Source organism: Schistocerca serialis, chromosome 4 (genome assembly GCF_023864345.2).
Source record: "Schistocerca serialis cubense isolate TAMUIC-IGC-003099 chromosome 4, iqSchSeri2.2, whole genome shotgun sequence".
Taxonomy (NCBI): Eukaryota; Metazoa; Arthropoda; class Insecta; order Orthoptera; family Acrididae; genus Schistocerca; species Schistocerca serialis.
In genome coordinates, this window is record NC_064641.1 from 435121247 (window position 1) to 435142557 (window position 21311).

Below are 21311 nucleotides of genomic sequence, written 5' to 3' on the forward strand. Positions count from 1 at the left end.
TTTATATTGTCGGACGCTTTTTCCAGGTCGACAAATCCTATGAAAGTGTCTTGATTTTTCTTTAGCCTTGCTTCCATTATTAGCCGTAACGTCAGAATTGCCTCTCTCGTCCCTTTACTTTTCCTAAAGCCAGACTGATCGTCAGCTAGCGCATTCTCAATTTTCTTTTCCATTCTTCTGTATATTATTCTTGTAAGCAGTTTCGATGCATGAGCTGTTAAGCTGATTGTGCGATAATTCTCACACTTGTCAGCTATTGCCGTCTGCGGAATTGTGTGGATGATGCTTTTCCGAAAGTCAGATGATATGTCACCAGACTCATATATTCTACACACCAATGTGAATAGTCGTTTTGTTGCCACTTCCCCCAATGATTTTAGAAATTCTGATGGAATTTTATCTATCCCTTCTGCCTTATTTGACCATAAGTCCTCCAAAGCTCTTTTAAATTCCGATTCTAATACTGGATCCCCTATCTCTTCTAAATCGCCTCCTGTTTCTTCTTCTATCACATCAGACAAATCTTCACCCTCATAGAGGCTTTCAATGTATTCTTTCCACATACCTGCTCTCTCCTCTGCATTTAACAGTGGAATTCCCGTTGCATTCTTAATGTTACCACCGTTGCTTTTAATGTTACCAAAGGTTGTTTTGACTTTCCTGTATGCTGTGTCTGTCCTTCCGATTATCATATCTTTTTCGATGTCTTCACATTTTTCCTGCAGCCATTTCGTCTTAGCTTCCCTGCACTTCCTATTTATTTCATTCCTCAGCGACTTGTATTTCCGTATTCATGATTTTCCCGGAACGTGTTTGTACTTCCTCCTTTCATCAATCAACTTAAGTATTTCTTCTGTTACCCATGGTTTCTTCGTAGCTACCTTCTTTGTACCTATGTTTTCCTTCCCAACTTCTGTGATGGCCCTTTTTAGAGATTTCCATTCCTCTTCAACTGTACTGCCTACTCCGCTATTTCTTATTGCTGTATCTAAAGCGTTAGAGAACTTCAAACGTATCTCGTCATTCCTTAGTACTTCCGTATCCCACTTCTTTGCGTATTGATTCTTCCTGACTAATGTCTTGAACTTCAGCCTGCTCTTCATCACTACTATATTGTGATCTGAGTCTATATCTGCTCCTGGGTACGCCTTACAATCCAGTATCTGATTTCGGAATCTCTGTCTGACCATGATGTAATCTAATTGAAATCTTCCCGTATCTCCCGGCCTTTTCCAAGTATACCTCCTCCTCTTGTGATTCTTGAACAGGGTATTCGCTATTACTAACTGAAACTTGTTACAGAACTCAATTAGTCTTTCTCCTCTTTCATTCCTTGTCCCAAGGCCATATTCTCCTGTAACCTTTTCTTCTACTCCTTCCCCTACAACTGTATTTCAGTCGCCCATGACCATCAGATTTTCGTCCCCCTTTACATACTGCATTACCCTTTCAATATCCTCATACTACCTTCCTATTCATAACGAATCCTACACCTGTTATACCATTTTCTGCTGCTGTTGATATTCCCCGATATTCAAAAATGGCTCAAATGGCTCTGAGCACTATGGGACTCAACTGCTGTGGTCATAAGTCCCCTAGAACTTAGAACTACTTAAACCTAACTAACCTAAGGACAGCACACAACACCCAGCCATCACGAGGCAGAGAAAATCCCTGACCCCGCCGGGAATCGAACCCGGGAACCCGGGCGTGGGAAGCGAGAACGCTACCGCACGACCACGAGATGCGGGCTACCCGATACTCGATACTCATCTGACCAAAATTCCTTGTCTTCCTTCGACTTCACTTCATTGACCCCTACTATATCTAGATTGAGCCTTTGCATTTCCCTTTTCAGATTTTCTAGTTTCCCTACCACGTTCAAGCTTCTGACATTCCACGCCCCGACTCGTAGAACGTTATCCTTTCGTAGATTATTCAATCTTTTTCTCATGGTAACCTCCCCCTTGGCAGTCCCCTCCCAGAGATCCGAATGGGGGACTATTCCGGAATCTTTTGCCAATGGAGAGATCATCATGACACTTCTTCAATTACAGGCCACATGTCCTGTGGATACACGTTACGTGTCTTTAATGCAGTGGTATCCATTGCCTTCTGCATCCTCATGTCGTTGATCATTGCTGATTCTTCCGCATTTAGGGGCAATTTCCCACCCCTAGGATAAGAGAGTGCCCTGAACCTCTATCCGCTCCTCCGCCCTCTTTGACAAAGCCGTTGGCAAAATGAGGCTGACTTCTTATGCCGGAAGTCTTCGGCCGCCAATGCTGATTATTTATCAAAATTCAGGCAGTGGCGGGGATCGAATTCGGGACCGAAGACGTTTTTGATTATTAATCAAAGACACTACCCCTAGACCACGGGTCCAAGGCACGACGTATCTAATGTCAGATAATGGAGTACAAGCAGTACATCAGATGGTGATCAAAGTTCTTGGGACTTGGTACTGGGTCTTCATGTCCAGAATCTTCGGGACCGGCGTTTTCGTCCTCTTGCTGTGTCTTTCTTCCGGGAACAGGCTGCAAGCTGTTGCGAACTGTCAAGCTTTCGTATATTTAAGGAATTTCCATGTTTATCGCCACGAATGTTCATCAGGGCTATTCAGTGACGTTGCTCTGATAGGCTGAAGAGTTTATCGGTGCAACACGGGCAGGAGAGCGTAGCGTGTGTCCTCGTAGCGCTGACAGTCAGCCAAGACGCCGGGAACCAAAGTACGTCGCCACAATTAAAACGGTTCGTGTGTTTAACAATCTCTTCTAGCGCCCTAGTTCCTCTTTTCACGGGTACGATGCGCTTACCGAAATGCGAAAATTAACAAAGCCCATATCTTGATCGCGCATTTCACTACATTCATTTACGGCTGAGTGTTGCGTTATTCAGGCGTACAGGTTGTTCATGCTGTTATAAACATCCTTTAACTGCACGAAATCTCTGCTATATCATACTGGCCCCTAATTTCGTATACTACTACAATCTGCAGTGGCTTTGGTCGGTCTTTCGTCAATCTCAACGTATTTTTTGCTTTATGATTGATTGGAAAATAAAGCTTTATATGACACTGATTTTAATTTCATATAATGTTATAACACGCTAATGATTTTATGTCAAAACAACAAAGACATATTTGTTGAAGTAATCATTATCATCTGGTGCATTTCCACAAAATATTCAGATTTCTTCCTGTTTTAGGGACTGTCTGTAAGAAGATAGTTAGTGCAGGTTCCATAAATCGCCTAGTACAATCGTTTATCACGATACGATTCTTCTCCCTTGTCTCAGGCCCCGCAGCCAGCAGCAGGCTGGGATGGAGTGCGGAACGCCACCCAGTACGGCAGCGACTGCGTCCAAGAGGACGGCAGCGGCTCAGAGGACTGCCTCTACCTGAACGTGTACGTGCCGGGTGTTCCAGAAGAGGGCGCCAAGCTGCCCGTCATGTTCTGGGTGCACGGCGGGGGGTTCGTGCGTGGTGGGGGCTCGGACCGCGAGTACGGACCAGACTTCCTCGTCTCCTACGGTGTCATACTCGTCACCATAAACTACCGGCTGGGGGCTTTAGGTATGTGCTGTTATCCTGATGGAGGTCATATTTTCAATGCCTTACACAAATACCGTCTGCAACCAGATCGCGGCACAATGTATCATCATTCCACCTGACCAAAACTATCTCTATGTAAAGCCGTCGGCACACGGACCGTGCATCCGAACGTTGAGGGTTGAGCGTGCCGAGTTTCTGACGTCATAGCGTGGAATAGCACGCTCGGGAGTCTTTCCGAAAGTGCAGAGCAATATCTAGCATGTCAGATATTTTGAGCGTGCGTCTGAGCGTTGACCAATGAGATGGCACAACGCCACCTACGTCACACGCACTCCGTCTCCCTTCAGTACAGAGTTGTGAGGCGCCATATTGGCATTTATTTCAAGCCTATGTGTATATATGCTGTTTCTGAGCACCAGCAAATTGAGAATCACAGGAAAACCAGTTGTTATCTGTGTGATTCGTTACAATAAAATGATGAGAAACGTCATATTCGTGGCAAAAGAATTATTTTAACTTGTGTATTATGAGAGTAGGCTATTTGAAGGCAGCGACACACTGAAGATCCACCCAAAACGTATTGTTCTTGGTACAATTTGTTATAATTAAATTTCAGTTAGTAACATATCTACGATTAAGGATTTCAGCAGCGGGTAACATAACCTGATTACTTGTAAAGGGTGTGATGTTGGTTTAGCTGCTGGCACGGTAGCTCAGCATGCTCGGTGAGAGGGTTAGCTGCCCTCTGCAATAATAATAATAAAACTGAGTTAATGGATCAACGAAGAAATTGAACAGACGTCATAGGACGTCCGCCTCGAACACGTAGAACAAACTGTAACGATCAACAAAAAAAAGCGTAATGAGTAGAGTCACTGACCAGTGAAGAGTTTTATAGCGAGGCAGTAGTTTGCGTCTTGAACCTACTGAATTTTTTCCCTAACATTCGTGTTTTTATTAGGTTCTGATACTTTATTATTAGTTTAATATAAGCATATACTATAATATTTGATGTTATATAAATATAAGTTCACCGTTTTTTTGAGGTTTGACTTTGTTGGATTGGCTTAATCTACAGGACAGCTTGCGCTACTTGTATGAAGATATTTTGCTCCTTTTTCTTTTACGCCTCGTAGTTCACATGTTGCAAAGATTCTGCTACTGCGTAGGAACAGTGATCAAGTAAGACTGACCTTGGGGTGTTACTAAAATGTGGGAATGATGAAATGATGTTTACCTTATGCAGTTCACCGTTTTTTTTTTAGGGTTGACTTTGTTGGATTGGCTTAATCTACAGGACAGCTTGAGCTACTTGTATGAAGATATTTTGCTCCTTTTTTCTTTTACGCCTCGTAGTTCACATGTTGCAAAGATTCTGCTACTGCGTAGGAACAGTGATCAAGTAAGACTGACCTTGGGGTGTTACTAAAATGTGGGAATGATGAAATGATGTTTACCTTATGCAGTTCACCGTTTTTTTTTTAGGGTTGACTTTGTTGGATTGGCTTAATCTACAGGACAGCTTGCGCTACTTGTATGAAGATGTTTTGCTCCTTTTTCTTTTACGCCTCGTAGTTCACATGTTGCAAAGATTCTGCTACTGCGTAGGAACAGTGATCAAGTAAGACTGACCTTGGGGTTTTACTAAAATGTGGTAATGATGAAATAATGTTTATCTTATGCAGAGAAGTATTCCAAATTTGTAATGCACTGTTTTGTAATGGAACTTTTATAAGCCTGTTTCCTTATCAATTGGACATGGTACTTTCCTTTTCGTGGACGATGGAGGAAACTTGCGTTTTAACAGAGCTAGCGTGAGAATTTTACGCGCGACCGTTGAGTAAACTGTGTGATTACGAACTAGAAGCATCCCTCAACTGCCGCTGGAGTGCGTTGCGATCGCGTATACCACGTTGGGGCCCACGTACCATATGCACAAGTCGCATCGTTCCTGAACGTTGAGCAGCACGTTGAACTTGCCACGCTGCACGTTAACGTTCGACAGCACGATCCGTGTGCCGACGGCTTAACGCAGAATTGACCTCCACATATCAAAAGAGGCGGACCCGCACTACAGAAGCAGTCGGGGTGTGTTTTGTAGTGAAAGATTAACAGCAGATTTGGTCAGCTAGGAGAGCTCACCGATGCGGACTAGTCACTGGGTGGCGAAGGCATCAAGGACGTTTCAACCCTTGGACTCTGTCCAAGTCGACTGTAGACGAAGTCATCGTGAAATGGAAATGGGAAAAAACGACCACAGTTACATCAACACCAGGCAGACCTCACGTACTGACAGACTGGGACCTTCGAGCACTGCAGAAGGTGGTTGTAAGAAATCGCGTGCAGTCAGCGGAAGGAGCCGCACTAAAGTGTAGTGCCGGACGGAGAAACGCTGGAGACATTTGCGGTGGCACTGTAGAAGATCATGTCAGACATGATGCACGTCTGGAGGAGATCGAGCAGCAGCACACACAAAATATTAAATCACTTTATTAAAATTTGAACAATATAAAATACTTTGAAGCAGTCAATGTGCACAAAAATGACTACGTACTCGTATATATTACATCGTTGAACTCTGTAACTTGCCACTTTGGACACAAGACAGAATGATACTCATATCTCAATATTCAGTTGACTCTAAACTTCGGTTTACTGTTCTGGCTTCTACTACAAATAGTGCAGTTGGATCTGACTAACAAGAAACCCTTTGATTGCGAGGTCGCAAGTTTAGTCTTCAGTAATGCCCATCTGAAGGTGCAGTATAAATAATTATGATAGTAAAAATGTTGGCTGCTGATGACTCACCATGCTGCACCAGGAGGGCGACAGAAAACGAGTATATAAGAGATGCAGAGATCAATCTTCTATGGTATGTATGCATCACACTACACAACGTGGACATCTTCGACATTCAATAAATATACAAAACAAACCACTAACTTGCACCGCGAAAACCAAATGAAAAATGGCGAGCCACAGTGATCACAGACGTCCGCACCAAGAAGATCGAAGGCGAACTGCTTGGGAGTTACAAACCTTGCAGGACGTTCAGGTAGGTATCCACTCTTAAAGAATGCGTATAGAATCATATAGGTGTATCGAGGTGATGATCTGATGTAATGTGACGGCATGCAACAGAACGTGAAACAATGTACTGTGGAACTTACAGTAATTCTGGCTACCCTTTAAGGTATAGCTGGAGATAGTGCGATAATACACTGAATCGCCAAAAAAACTTGTATAGACACGCGTATTCAAATACAGACAATTGTAAACAGGAAGAACACGGCGCTGCTGTCGGCAACAAGAAGTGTCTGGCGCAATAGTTAGATCGGTTACTGCTGCTACAGTGGCAAATTATCAGCATTTAAGTGCGTTTAAACGCACTGTTGTAGTCAGTGCACCAGCGATGGGATACAGCACCTCTGAGGTAGCGATGAAGTCGTGTTTATCAGGAATCCGGTAAAACATCAAATCTCCGACATCGCTGTGGCCGGAGAAAGATCCTGCAAGAATGGGACCAACGACGACTGAAGAGAATCGTTCAACGGGACAGAAATGCAACCATTCCGCAAATTGCTGCAGATTTCATTGCTGGGGCATCAAGAAGTGCCAGAGTGAGAACCATTCAACGACGCATCATCGATATGGGATTTCGAAGTCGAAGGTCCACCCATGTACCCTTGATGACTCCACGACACAAAACTTTATGCCTTGCATGGGCCGGTCAACACTGATATTGAACTGTTGATGACTGGAAACATGTTGCCCGGTCGGACGAGTCTCGTTTCAAGTTGTATTAAGTGGATGGGCGTGTACGAGTATGGAGACAACCTCATGAATACATGGACACCGCATGTCAGCAGGGGCTGTTCAGGCTGGTGGAGGCTCTGTAATTGTGTGGGGCGTGTGCAGTTGGACTGGTATGGAACCCCTGATAAGTCTACATAATACTGAAAGGTGACATGTACGTAAGCATCCTGTCTGATCACCATCATCCATTCAAGTCCATTGTGCATTGCGATGGACTTAGGCAATTCCAGTAGGGCAACGCGACACTTCACATGCCCAGAATTGCTGCAGAGCTGCTCGAGGAACACTCTTCTGAGTTTACTCTTACGGATTTATGGTGTCACTTCCGTCCAGCATTACTTCAGACATTAGTCGAGTCCATGTTACGTCGTGTTGCGGCACTTCTGCATGTTCGTAGGGGCCCTACACGATATTAGGCAGGTATGAAATGAAATGATCGTATGGTATTGTTGGCCGGAATGTCCCATTTGGTTTCGGACGCCAAGTGCAAGTCTTATTTCATTCGGCGCCACATTAGGCGACTTGCGGCTGTTGATGAGAATGAAATGATTATGAGTAGAGTCCACGAGTGGAGAAAAATCTCCAACCCGGCCGAGAATCGAACCCTGGCCCAGTGCATGGGAGGCAATCACGTTACCACCCAGGTAACTAGGCGGACATTAGGCAGGTGTCCCAGAAGCTGTATTTACCAGTGGTTCCGGGTGGTATGATATGCAATGTCACACACTTATCGCGAGGGATAGCGTGCTCTGAAGGAGTATGATTCTTGTACGCAGATCAGTAATGAAGCAAAAGCAAGTTTTTTTTACCAACTATTGGCCAAAAGCAGTGCTCGTAACACGGTTATATTTCTCTTACGCCCATTTTCCCATTCTTATTTGCTGTGACGTAAAAATTCCCTACTATCCTTGCAAGATTACGAACAGGAGAAAGAATAGTAGGGGGCAGAGCACCTCCAGCTTCTCACAGCACAATAAACAACTTTCCAGCCAATCTACTACCCAGATTAACTGTCGACAAAATTGTATACGAATATTTTGAGACATTATGTTAGTTGATCTTGATACAACTCTCTTTGTATCTCTAATTTCCAGGGTCCCTTTCATAAGCATTTCCTCTTCTGATCACAAGTAGTCAGTGTTGAAAACAATACCTTATTGAACGATGGGATACATTTTCTTATGTCACCTACAAATTTTCTGGCCGATTCCGCAATTTTCTGTGCATCGTCAAGTTGACACTTTGTTTGAAATTTCATTATCTGACATCTTCCAATTCTTTAGCACCGTTTAAAGTTGTGCAGCCATCCATTGCATCCCTATAAAATGTAATCTAATTCGCACCAAATTTGATACACATCGCTGTCATGCACATCGCACAAAGTGCATCGAGCATCCTCGAAATATGCAAACACCAGTTTTTGTAACAAGTACGTCTTATCATCCCTTCAGTATTCGTAGTTTCTCTTATGAACTACACGGTAATATTGCTGCGTATTTATACGAAGGATTGGGGAGAAGAGAAGCTTGAGGCACAACTTGACTAGAAGAAGGGATCGGTTGGTAGGGCATGTTTTGAGGCATCGAGGGATCCCAAATTTAGCATTGGAGGGCAGCGTGGAGGGTAAAAATCGTAGAGGGAGACCAAGAGATCAATACACTAAGCAGATTCAGAAGGATGTAGGTTGCAGTAGGTACTGGGAGATGAAGAAGCACAGGATAGAGTAGCATGGAGAGCTGCATCAAACCAGTCTCAGGACTGAAGACCACAACAACAACAACAATTTATACGAAACCCTTTCGTAATTACTTCCTTTATATACTGCGAATGATCTTTGATGTACGTAATTTTGTTTAGCACCCGCTTCTTGAACAACGATTGTCCTTTAGTGCGTTTCACTGGAGACGGGATTTGTGGCTCCCTGTCCGACAAGGATGATGAACTGTATGGCTCGACACCTGTTTCAGTCTGACTTTCACTTGTTAAGCACATATCGTCATCATTCTACTCCCCATGTACATTTTTTGGGTTTATTTTTAATGAAATGTTAAATTCGGTGGTTGTTGTTGTAGATATTATGCAACGTCTGCTTTGTTTACTGTCGCCATTGCTCTACTTTGTGTCAACACCCCTAGTACTTTAGTACTGTTGTCAGTTACTCGGCAACTAAGCAGTTCAACTACGCTCCCTAGCCTGATACTGCGCTCACCACTGTCTACCTCCAGTCCCGCCCCCTGCTGCCATTAGCAGCCAGTATTGTAGGTGCGTGGTATACAATGAGTGGGGCCTCGAATGCCGTAAACATCACCGGTCTTCTGCGACCTCCCACTCAAGGGGATGCCTTGTAAAACGTTCCTGTCGTCGTAAGCGAGGATTGCGGAGTTGTCTGAGTGGTGCTGCTCTCTGACGTAAGTAATCTTCCGGTAGCGGTGGTGTCTACGCCGACGTCTCTCATTCACTGCTTCGTCAGGCAGCGAATGTCCTTACTTGTAGTTCCGTCGTTCTTCGGACGACACCACTTAGTGCTAACAGCAATTAACCCAACACAATCACTATGCGTAGGGAGTTATGGAAAATGGGGTACGATAGTCGAGCAGTTCATCACAAATCACCCATATCTGTAACCAAAGTTAAGTGCCATGCTTTTGGTGATATAAAAAGCGACTGCACTGGGCAATGAATGGCAGGAAACGAGTGAATTCTGGTGATAAATGAGGCTGCACTCTGGGCAATGCCATGGAAGGGTTTCGGTTGGACGAATGCCTTCAGGACGTTATCTGACATCATGTGTAGTGTCAACCGGGAAGTATGGAGGAGGTGGCTTTACGTACGGGAGCGCTCTTCGTGGTTGGGGTGTGGTCTCCTTAATGTAGTTGAGAAAACTCTATTTCCGGAAGGATACGAACACATTTTGAAACATTATACACTGTGTGTAGTAGAGGCACAGTTCGGAAACTTTGATTCTTTGTATTAGCGTGACAATGCACCCTGTCTCAAAGCAGCGTCTGTGACACAATTGTATGTAAACAACCATATTTTTGAAGTGGACTAGCGTCCCGACTTAAGCACAGTGGAACACTTTTAGACTGATTTACAACGCCGACTTCGCTCTGGATCCAAGCGTCCAACATCACTTCTTCCTTGGTTTCGGTTCTTAGGAGAAACGTGCTACAATGCCTCCAAATTCACTCAGAAACCTCATTGAGATTGTCCCCAGCAGAGTTCAAGACATCATAAAGGTGATGGGTGGGCACACTTACAGTTGTCCGGACACCTGTTTAGATAGTGCGCCTGTCTTACCAACTGTTCTGCTCTATAGGGCGAAATTAATAGGCTCATGATAACTGGACAGTGAAAGGAGGTAGGAAAATGATTTCAGCACCTACAGAGATACTAAAAGTGAATCATCTCAAGGACCTTCCAATAGAGCGAGTTAGTTAGTATTTGCGTTGTCTGGAAACAGTTAACAACAATAAACAACAAAATCTGGTAGTTATAACTATTTCATACTATATGTGTTTAGTGAAATGAAGTGATCGTATGACACTGAGAAATCGGGAGACCCCACTTGGAGAAGTTCGAGCACCGAGTAGCAAGTCCTTTTAGTTGACGCCACATTGGGCACCTTACATGTCGGTGATAATGAAAATGATGAGGGCAACATAACACCCAGTCCCTGACCAGAAAAAATCTCCGACCCGGCCGGGAATGGGACCTGTTACCACTGCAGCGTAATCAGACGAGCTGACCACTCAGCTAAGGGGGCGCACTTTGTGTAAAGTAATAAATGACGTCAGTCATCGAAGCGTTTTCCCTTCAAGTGTTCAGCTACGTCAAACATCGTCCTAATTAAGTCCCATTTTTTCGTAATAACCTCCTGTAATCATACATTTAGGATCAAAGTAATCCTGAATTCAGGAAACGAAATATATGTTTAAGGATAACTGTCAACTGACAGACAGAGTCTTGGTAAGAAAGATGCCTCAAGTGTCCCGTTGGAAACCACACTGTTCCACAGTGCACTCCTCAGTGACACAGAGTAAAATACGAAAGTATGAACTTACGAGAAGCTAAATCTGCAACACACATCTCTCTTTTAATCGCTGAGTAGTTTTCAGACTTTTAATGGCTGTCACATTAAGACACCACTTCCATCTGTCCACATCAAAATACGCCGTATATACTGGTATTATGATCTCCATTTCAGAAACACCACAATCTTCGTTTTCAAAACAGTCTTTAGTTCAGTAGTAGCACTCCTGACCTCATTTGCTTCTCTGTTTGTTCATTTTCCTATCCATTTTGCTCTTGTTTCAAACTGGCTTCAGCGCAAAAAATTATATCTTTTCTTTTAAACGGAAGTATTTTCTTTTCGGTATGCGGCAGGTTCAGGTTCGATTCTGGAAAAATGTACGAATACGATAGTCCATATTGACTCTATGACATACCTTACAAGATAGTTTGAAGGAACGGAAACCCATATTTATGGGATTCACAAATTTAGAAAAATCTTTGGCAATGTTGATTGAAAAACACTCATTGGAATCCTTAAGTTATCGTGGCTAAGATATAGGGACCGAAACGTTGCTCCTAGATTATATCGATGTCATAAAACTTGAAGGAAATCTAATAAGGCAGTGGATGAGAAGAGAGTAAATGTTGTAGCATGTCCCTAACGTTGCTCGATTTGTAAACTTATCTAGCAGTAAATTTTGCGGAAATTTGGGAAACGAAATAAAATTTAGGGAAAAAATGGATCAAATTAAGGTCTGCTGATGACATTGTAATTCTGGTAGAGACGGAAAAGGGTTTGAAAGATCAGGTAAATAGAATGGATATTGTCTTGAAAAGAGTAAATTAGATATTGAGACCATAAAGATAGTAGATGACTTTGTTGTTTTGAGCAGCAAACAACGTGAAATAAACAGGATATAAAATGCAGACTGGCAACAGGGAAGAAAGCTTTTCCTAAAAAGAGAACTGTACCATATCCAAGATGTTAGGAAGTATTTTCTGAAAGTTTTTGCCTATGGTGTAACGTTATATGCAAGTCAAACATCCGTACACGAAGAGTTTACTGGCTTTTGAAATGGAATGTTGCAGAAGAATGCTGAAGATAGGTGGAGAGATAGGCTAACCAGTGAAGAGGTTCTGAATCAAGTCGAGAGAAATGATCTGACTAGAAAAAGAGATAGGTTGGCAAGACACAACGTTAGATATTAATGATAGCTAGTTTGGTAATAGAAACAAGTGTGTGAGTGTGCGTGGGGTTGGTGGGCATTGATGGTATACAGGTAAAAATTATTTGAGGAAGGCAAGCTCAAATGTTTGTAGTCTGCAATAGTTACACAGAAATGAAGAGACTTACACCTGGAAAACTAACATCGAGAGCTAAATCAAACCATTCTTCACCTTGAGGAGCACAACAATAACATACATCCTCAAATTTTTTTTTCTCTAAGAGACTATACAACTTGCTATGCGTATTAAATAGTAAAGCAGATTAGGCCAAATATATCACAGAGGGCTACGAAAAAGTAATGAAAAAAATCTTTCTTTTCCCTATTACTTCTTAAGTGACTTAAAACTTCCAAAATACAGGATTTATTTACAGGAAGGAACGAGGCTACATTGATACATGTTAAGAATTTTCTTTAAAATCATTATGTTCGCTGCTGATTGGAGAAATAAATAATTTTCTGGAGTCAACGGTGAACATTACAGCTTAAAAAAAATCTGCATCACTGTGCACCCTGATCATGAGAAGTTAATCACAAATTTAGGAATTTTCAATCAATTTGGAGGACAGATCCTGCACTCTTCCACTTTCGATGATTGGGTTTTGTTTTACCTCTAACAATACCAACGCATCTTCCATAACACTCATTACCATCGGGGGAGGGGGGGGGGGGGGGGAGAGGGAGGTACTTTATGCTCACCCCAAAAAAATAAAATATGGATAATAAAAATCTGAAAATATCTTTTAGCACACTCTTAGCAATATCAACACACTTTCAGTAACGTGTAGTACCGGGAGGGAGGTGGATACTTTAATGCCCACCATAAAAATTCGAATTTCGTTAACTGTTGTTTGGTCACAAATAATTTTTAAAGAGATACTGACGTTTAACTAATGTTCCGGATCTGAGAATATTGAATGTGACATTCATTGGGAAAAGTAAGGTCTACCACGAAAACTTAAATTTTTGGTTTAAGTTTAACTGAAAACTTTAAACAGTTGCGCAGTTTGGTAGAAGTACTCATTACAAACGATAAATATTTTTCAGAATTTTAAAATATAGGGTCATTGATAATGTTACAATATTTTCAGATGGTGAGCATAAAGTCCTCCCTCCCTTCTCCCCTCGGTACTGCGAGGATTAATATTGAGGAAACACAGATTTTGTTGCAGTCAAAAGTCATTTCCTTAGCAACCCTACAGAAGACAGGGGGCGATGAAGGAAGGACAGAGAATGTTATGGTTCATGTGACCATTTCCTAGTTTCTTTTAGAAATCGTAATGTTTTACCGAATAAGAAACATGAAATTCTACATCCGAATAGGGCGAGATATGCGGGTATTTATAATGCTACCTCATGCGACAGGGGCGCCCTTCTCACTCCTCATATTACTCATGGGCAAAGTAAGCTACCGATTTAACAGCCATAATGCATGCATTCTGCTTATGCACCAGCTGCTTCGTCAACCCATGCCCGCATGCACTCGGCCCCTGCAGCTCCTGTGGTGGGAGTGACAGCATGTCAGCTGTTTGTGCACCCCTCCTCAGCTGTGCTCGTGTTCGCCCAGCTAACACTTAGTGGACATCTGCTACAGCCTGACGCGAGATTCAAGTAGAGAACATACCGTAAAGCCGCATGTTTCACAGGATTCCTGGGTACGGGAGACGAGGTGGTTCCCGGTAACGCAGGCAACAAGGACCAGCAGCTGGCGCTGACCTGGGTGCAGAGGAACATCGCCAGCTTCGGCGGCGACCCTCAGCTGGTCACGCTGTTTGGGGAGAGTGCTGGTGCCATGTGTGCGTCCTTCCACCTGGTGTCGCCGCTGTCTGCAGGTCAGTACTCACTGGTGTTCACGCCAAACTCTGCCTCTTACACCACTGATCGTTTGCACATATTACAATGGTCGTCGAAACCACAGAAAGTGCTTTAAACTGAACACCATCACTGGTAAGGCATGCGTCTACGTGGGTGTTTAACACACCAGGAAAGAAGATAATTACAATTCTGCGACTCCAGAAAGCTCTACTAGGTTTCTTTTCCAATTGGTCCACAAGTCAAATCAGTTTATTAAAACTGTGGCATGTATACATTATTCCCTAATAGAAAAGAGTCTGTGTAGAAGGACTAGAACATAGCAGGTTGATGAAATGTTGGCATTTATAAGGATACAAAGGATGTTAAAGAAACTGACCATAGAAAAAGCGCTTCGCTCTAAGAACATTTACTCGCTTGAGGCATTAAAAGGAACACAATTTCTTTTAATCCAGCCCAAGTTGTTGCTTATTGATCTTTTACCATCTGTAGCTAGTTTCCCATTATCTGATTTGATGATGCTTTTGAATTTTTGTTTTATTTTTTACACCTACATTTTTCCTACTATTTTCCCTCAAAAGCATGAAAAAATGTCAAATAAAAGAAAATGACGGAATGTTTCCCGTCATCAAAACTCCTGTGTGGTAAGGAAGGAAGGTATGAAGACTATAGTTTAACACCTCGTTTACATCGATATCATGAGACAAGTACAGAAAATGAAGCAATGAATCAAGGCCAAGAATCGAATCTGAGCCTTGTGCATACCGGGCAGATGCATATGCACTACACCACTCAGGCACTAGTCCAATGCACTCTGTAACACAAACTTCAGTTCACACATTCTCGAGGTGGAGGGAGAGCATTGGAGTAGGATAGTCCATGCAGCTGTGTCAACCACAATGCCAGGCTACTGCACTTCATACACATCTGCCTGGTAAGCAAGAGATCTGCGTTCAGGTCCCGTCCTTGACACAAGTTTTAATTCTATGCTACATCTTCTACCCTTATCGAAGGTAAAGTTGAGACAATATGTCTCCAGGAAAATGTAACTCCATCATGTATTATTAGAGACGGAGCACAAGCTAGGACTGTGTCAAGGATGAGGAAGGAAATCGGTTGTGCTCTTTCAGAGGAACCATCCCATAATTTGCCTGTAGCAATTTAGAGAAATCTCGGGAAGCATAAATCTGAATGTCTGGGCAGGAATTCAAACTTTCGTCCCCCCTAAAGCAATGCGTGTCTTCTGAGAAAACTAGAACATAATACGAAGCAGTACTGTAATTAATTAAGTGTTATTGTTTAAGACATTGACGGTTAATGAACGACACTGAATCAAATAGCGAAAAGATTTTTCAGAAACCGCTCCCACTTATTGAAAGCATGTTATTTTGCTGCTGAGAGAGATTCATCGATAAATCATCGTTACGTATCGCCTTTCACTCACTTTAAACACCATCAAGGCTTTGAATGTGCTGCACATAGCGACTCTGGTAGCGAAACTGATGGCATTTTACTTGCAAGGAAAGAGAGACTGGTTGACTTGATGGATGCGTTAGCTGGAGACCGCTCTTAGTGATTTAATAATCTCAGTTATCAAAATTAAGACAGTAGTCGTTATTAAACAAGGAAAACAAATTCTCTATTTGAATCCGTAATATTTATAAGATTATAATAAAACCTGTTAAATATATAATTTCTATAATTTAACAACCAATCCAAGATCTGAAACATTTAAAAAAAAAATACAATACACTTGGTGTGGATCACAGCTTCAGAAGTTGTGAATACAGCACAATATGCTAAGGAAAGATAATATCTATGTTTCAAACAGAGCAATAGCTGCAATAGCAATACCGTTTTATATTGTTCAAACATCCACTTGCTCACAAAATAGGTTCCAAAAATCAGTCTTGCAATCACCAATCATATAACAGCATTGCCTTAAAAAACAACGAAGAAATACACTGCGTGAAAGAACGCAAATAACACGGAAGACATGGTTGGATATCACTGTAAGTTCGTATAGTACACACTATCAGCAAGTATGTAGACAACAGATCTGCAGTTCTCTGTGACAGAACGGCCACCATGTGAATTACTGTTGTTCGTGTTTAGTGTTGTTACCAGTTCAAGTTGGGTATATAAGGGGCACGAACAGTATCAGATATCGAGTGATCACTTTGCAGACCACGTAGGTGTCAGTTACTCGGGCGAGACAGCGTTTTCACTCCTGGAAATTTCCTGGGTTTTCATTGGGCCAGCTGGTCGAATCACGTAATATCCAAATCTGTGGGGCATTCGATGGGACAATGCCCCAATGTAGACTACTTCGGAACGTGAGGGCAGACTCATTCGTCTAACTTCCGATCGACCCCATATGACCAACACATTTTAACCGCTTCGCGTTTGAACCTACCATCCCGGAATAAGTGATGGAATCCCTGCGACTTTCTGTGTCATCCCTCACCGTTGCTCGGAGACTACCAGCAGCCTGCGTACCGAATTACCACGCCAACCTTAGGTCGGCATTATCACCACAACACAAACGCGTACATTTGGAGCCATGACGTTATAGAACCATAGACCGACTATGGGTGGTGTCGCATTGTATTCAGTGATGAATCACAGCTCTGAACTACGCCAGTGGCCTAGATAGAAGTCCCATTCTTACAATGTTTTGTAAAGGCGTAGTGATATTCCTCCTGGCGTTATGGCGTGAGAAGCTCTGTGGTATAACTTCATGTCGTGGCTGAGGACTGTGACGGCACAACAGTACGTCACAGACACCTTACTTCCTGGTGAGCCGGGTAGCTCACCAGGAAATAAGATGTCCGTGTCGTACTGTTGTGCCGTCACAGTCCTCGTCCCTTACACGACAGTATCGGATTGCAATTTCAACAGGATAATGTTGAGCAGCGTGTGACCTTGAGACACTCCTGAGGTCAGAAAAAACCTCACATTTATTCCCAAAAGAATACGCGTGTGGGAGCAGATCCAGTGTCAACTCCATCCGACTGCCAGCATCCAGGATATCGGGGACCTGGCACAGTAGCTGTTGGCCAACTTGCCTTGGGTTAGGATACAATACCTTTTTGACGCCCATGTCATCCGAGCCAGTGAATGGATCCTGGCCAGATGGGGTGCAACATCCTGGTAAGTTCTTTGTAAATTCAACTCGATGCCAAGACCACTGAAATAACAACACATATCCTCTTAAACCATGAAGTATCTTTGCGGTTCCTTCTCCCCTTCTGCGTTCTTTGCTTATTTGGTCAGATGGCCTATCGGAGGTAAGTCATAAGTTTAGCAATTTCAAATGGTTCTTCTTATTGCACTGCCGCCGAATCCAGATCCCCCTACCTCGTGTTTTCCTGAAGACTGAGTTGTCTCAGCCACACTAGACGGCGCATCCACATGGCCATGACAGTGCAGTGGTCTGTGCGCGAGTGACAGTTTAAATTGTGCCGGAAGATCTGGCACACCAGTATACGGAGCGAACAGGTAATGCTTCGACGAAGTTTCGGAGGGTATTCACGTATATTTTCTGAGAATTTTGGTACAAGGAGCCAGTGATTTTCGGCGGTTCGCTACAAAGTAATTGCATATCGTTCGATCTCTTAACGCCGTACCTGCACAACCATCGAAATATTGGCGATAGGTCGTGAGTGTCTTGTTTGGAAACAAATGTATTCCATTCACTCAGGGTAATTGCTGTTTACAGCAGTAATGTTCGCCTTCAAGCTTGCATTCAGTACTGCTCGATTTCATCTTGGGTTTCTTGTTCTGGCAGTGTTAGTTGGGCAGTAAAGATACGTTTGGTGATGAATATTTGGCCGATTTAAATTTCGTACGTTCCTTCATCAATTTGTTCATCAAATGCGATAAAAGAGGGGCACGACGACGCAGTGCTGAATAGTTCCTGCTGGAGATGGGCAGAAAGATTGTTTTCGAGGGTCTGATTAGAACCAATAATTCACTGGAAAGGTCTAGCTAGCTCTTCCTCATCAACTAGTTACTACTTCCTTATTTAAATAAATGTAAAAAAAAGTGCTTTACCTTTTCAGTCCAAGTCACTGTATTAATTTTATCCCGTTTTGAAAGAACTTAGAAAGAGGGTTAATAGTTTTCCACTGCCTCCACTGTAGGCTTTAACATTTTATAAATAATACTACATTTATTGTACAGTATAAAATTTTAACAAATCAGAAGCAAATTGGTATATTTTTTATGAAATTATGAAACTGAAAATATATAATTTTATTGAAAAGAAAATTTAGTACAAAAGCTAGAACAGAGGTTAATTTTTTGGTACCTGAAATTACTTGCTGCCATTGTTTCATGCAATACGACAATACACGTATCTAAAAGTAAAACTAATCAGCGTTATTACTTACATAAGAAAGGTATGCAACGTGAATGTACGTGTTGATGAGGCCTTTGAAGTAATTACAGTCAACCTACTCAGCCAACAGAGTACGTCCACAAAAAAATTTTGATTTTATTCAACTACTACAGTTCATTCTTAAATATAGGGTTATTTGTTAGTACCTTCTGTGTGAAAACCGTAAGACATACAGAAAGTAGACACATCGGTGGATGGGGCATCTCACCACGCTCAGGCGATCAATCGACAAACGTCAATAAGAGTGTGTGATTCATAGAAGTTGCACATATGAACTTCCTGGGAGAGAGGGACAGAAACCCTATTTGGAATTCTGTTCACTGGGTTACCTATCTTGAGGCACGAACTAATTCCGTTCGCACCAAATGAAAGACATAAGTCACAGTAAATGGTTCCCAGATAGTCGCATCAATACGAAGTGTACTCCTTTTTAGCGGCAAAGCCGGCGTGCATTTTCGTATACACATACACGTCCCGAATGGTAGCCTGATATAGATTGTCCAAGCATCCTGTTCCTTTTCTTGAAATTCGGTAATGATTCTTGCAGGCCCTACGTTTTCAATTGGCGAGAGATCTGGTGATCTTCCTGGCCAGGGTAATAGTTTTACACCGTGAAGAACACGTTACGTCGCATCAGTGCACTGTCCTACTGAGAAAGTGTATTACTGTACTGTCGAATAAATGGCAGTAGCAGGGAGAGAAGAGACTTCGCACTGATTACTTTACCCTGCAGAAACAAAAAATGTGACCACCAGTCACAAGTGATGACTCCACCCACACGAACCCTGAAATTGGACCAGAGCATCGTGGCTGAATGCACTCTGGAATGTGTAGCTCACTAGGTTTCCACCATACCCTTAAATGTCTGTCACTCGCTCACAGACATAACCTACTCTCATCACTAGAGACAATGGAGAGCCATTCCACTCTCCAGTTAACTCTTTCATGGCACCAGAGTGCCATGTCTGGCGGCGTCGTCGTGTCGATGGTAGCCTAGCCAGAGCGACATGTGATCGAAACCCTGCTGCAAGTCGACGCTTCCCAATGATCCCTAGTGGCACAGCAGGTGCTATACGGGCCCCTATTTCGACCGTGAATGATGTTCGGTCGGCCACATCTCGAATGCTGCGTCGATATTGAGCTGCACCTGTACTATGCGGACGTCCAGAATGTTGTCTACATGTGTGGGAATGTTCCACAGGGCACTGATGAGAGCAGCTAATCACCACCGATACATTACGTCCAGCATGTGCAGCATTCCGTCAATACTTCCAGTCTGCTTCCCGGAAGCCCACAATGCGATCCCATTCAAATGGCTGATGGTGTACAATACATCTATGTATTCGTCAGTGGGGCATTGCTGTACGCTAGAATGAATGTTACATAGCACTGCTCCCCTCTTAAAGACAAATTACTGCCTACAGAATCAAAACAGAAGGTACACACAGGAGCCTTCTGAGCGTCTTCTGATTACTAATAACGGAAATGTATCACTAATACTACAAATCCTACACTGCAAGCTGTTTGGCACGTTTCTTTGTCCTGCTGATAAGTGTCACTGTGCCGAGGAAAAACAAAGGACATGGTTCTCAGTGATAGACCAACTCGTGCTGAGCCATTGTGCCTTCCAGAATGACAATTATTGCAGGGAATTTGTTTTCAGACGTTTCACACTGTACATGCCAAAGGCTACCTGTCGTCGCTCAGTGGAGGTCTAGTTGCAATACTAGTGTGCGAATTCCAGTTTTCGTCGCTAGTGAACAGCAGTCAGCATGGGTGGATGAACCAGTCGCCTACTGCAGAGACCAACATGTAGCAGCGTTCGCTGAACGGTCGTTGAGGAAACACTGTTGGTATCCGCTTTGTTCATCTGAGTGGGGTTAGTTACTCAACAGTTGCACGCCTGTTGGCCATACGCAACTCCGCAGCTACCATTCACCACTGTCATTTATGGAGCAAGGTGCACCACTGTTGCCTCGTAGCCAGTTTTGGACAGCGCCATTTTGCCAAGCACTGTATAACTTAACCACGGCGTCAAGCGGAGAATTTATAAATTAAGCCATTTCGGAAACGCTTCCATCCTTGCCCCTATTGCCAATGGTCGTACCCTTTTGAACGTCAGGTAAATCTCTCCATTTCCGCATTATGAAAACTGCTACACTGTTTTCTGCGTCACCCCAGAACGCTTTATGCAGCTTCGACTGCCAGTGCTGCCACCTGCGGCCTGTGAGTGGTTATTTCATGTTCACTTCGACCATAGGCGGTAGACACAGTACTGTGACTGCAACCGGTATATACTGGATGTCTCTCATACGAGCAGACTCGACAGGCGAGTTTTTTCCGGTGTTTAGGCAAGTATTTCCAGTTCGTTTCTGAATGCGTATCTAGGGACGGCCAAAATAAATCAGCCAAAACAAAAACTATCGATTACATGTTTTATGCTACACCTTGTGTCAACAGAATGCGTCGGTTTCTTTTACGCTACAAA

General features: G+C 43.0%; 1 protein-coding gene across 1 annotated transcript in view; it reads left to right on the forward strand.

Annotated features, from left to right (window-relative positions):
- LOC126475043 (acylcarnitine hydrolase-like) overlaps nt 1–21311 on the forward strand; it is a 96597-nt gene that overhangs the window by 29575 nt on the left and 45711 nt on the right. Inside the window, exons 3-4 of the mRNA XM_050102590.1 lie at nt 3298–3574; nt 14256–14441. Of these exons, the coding sequence (XP_049958547.1) occupies nt 3298–3574; nt 14256–14441 (463 nt within the window). The remainder of the gene's footprint in view (nt 1–3297; nt 3575–14255; nt 14442–21311) is intronic.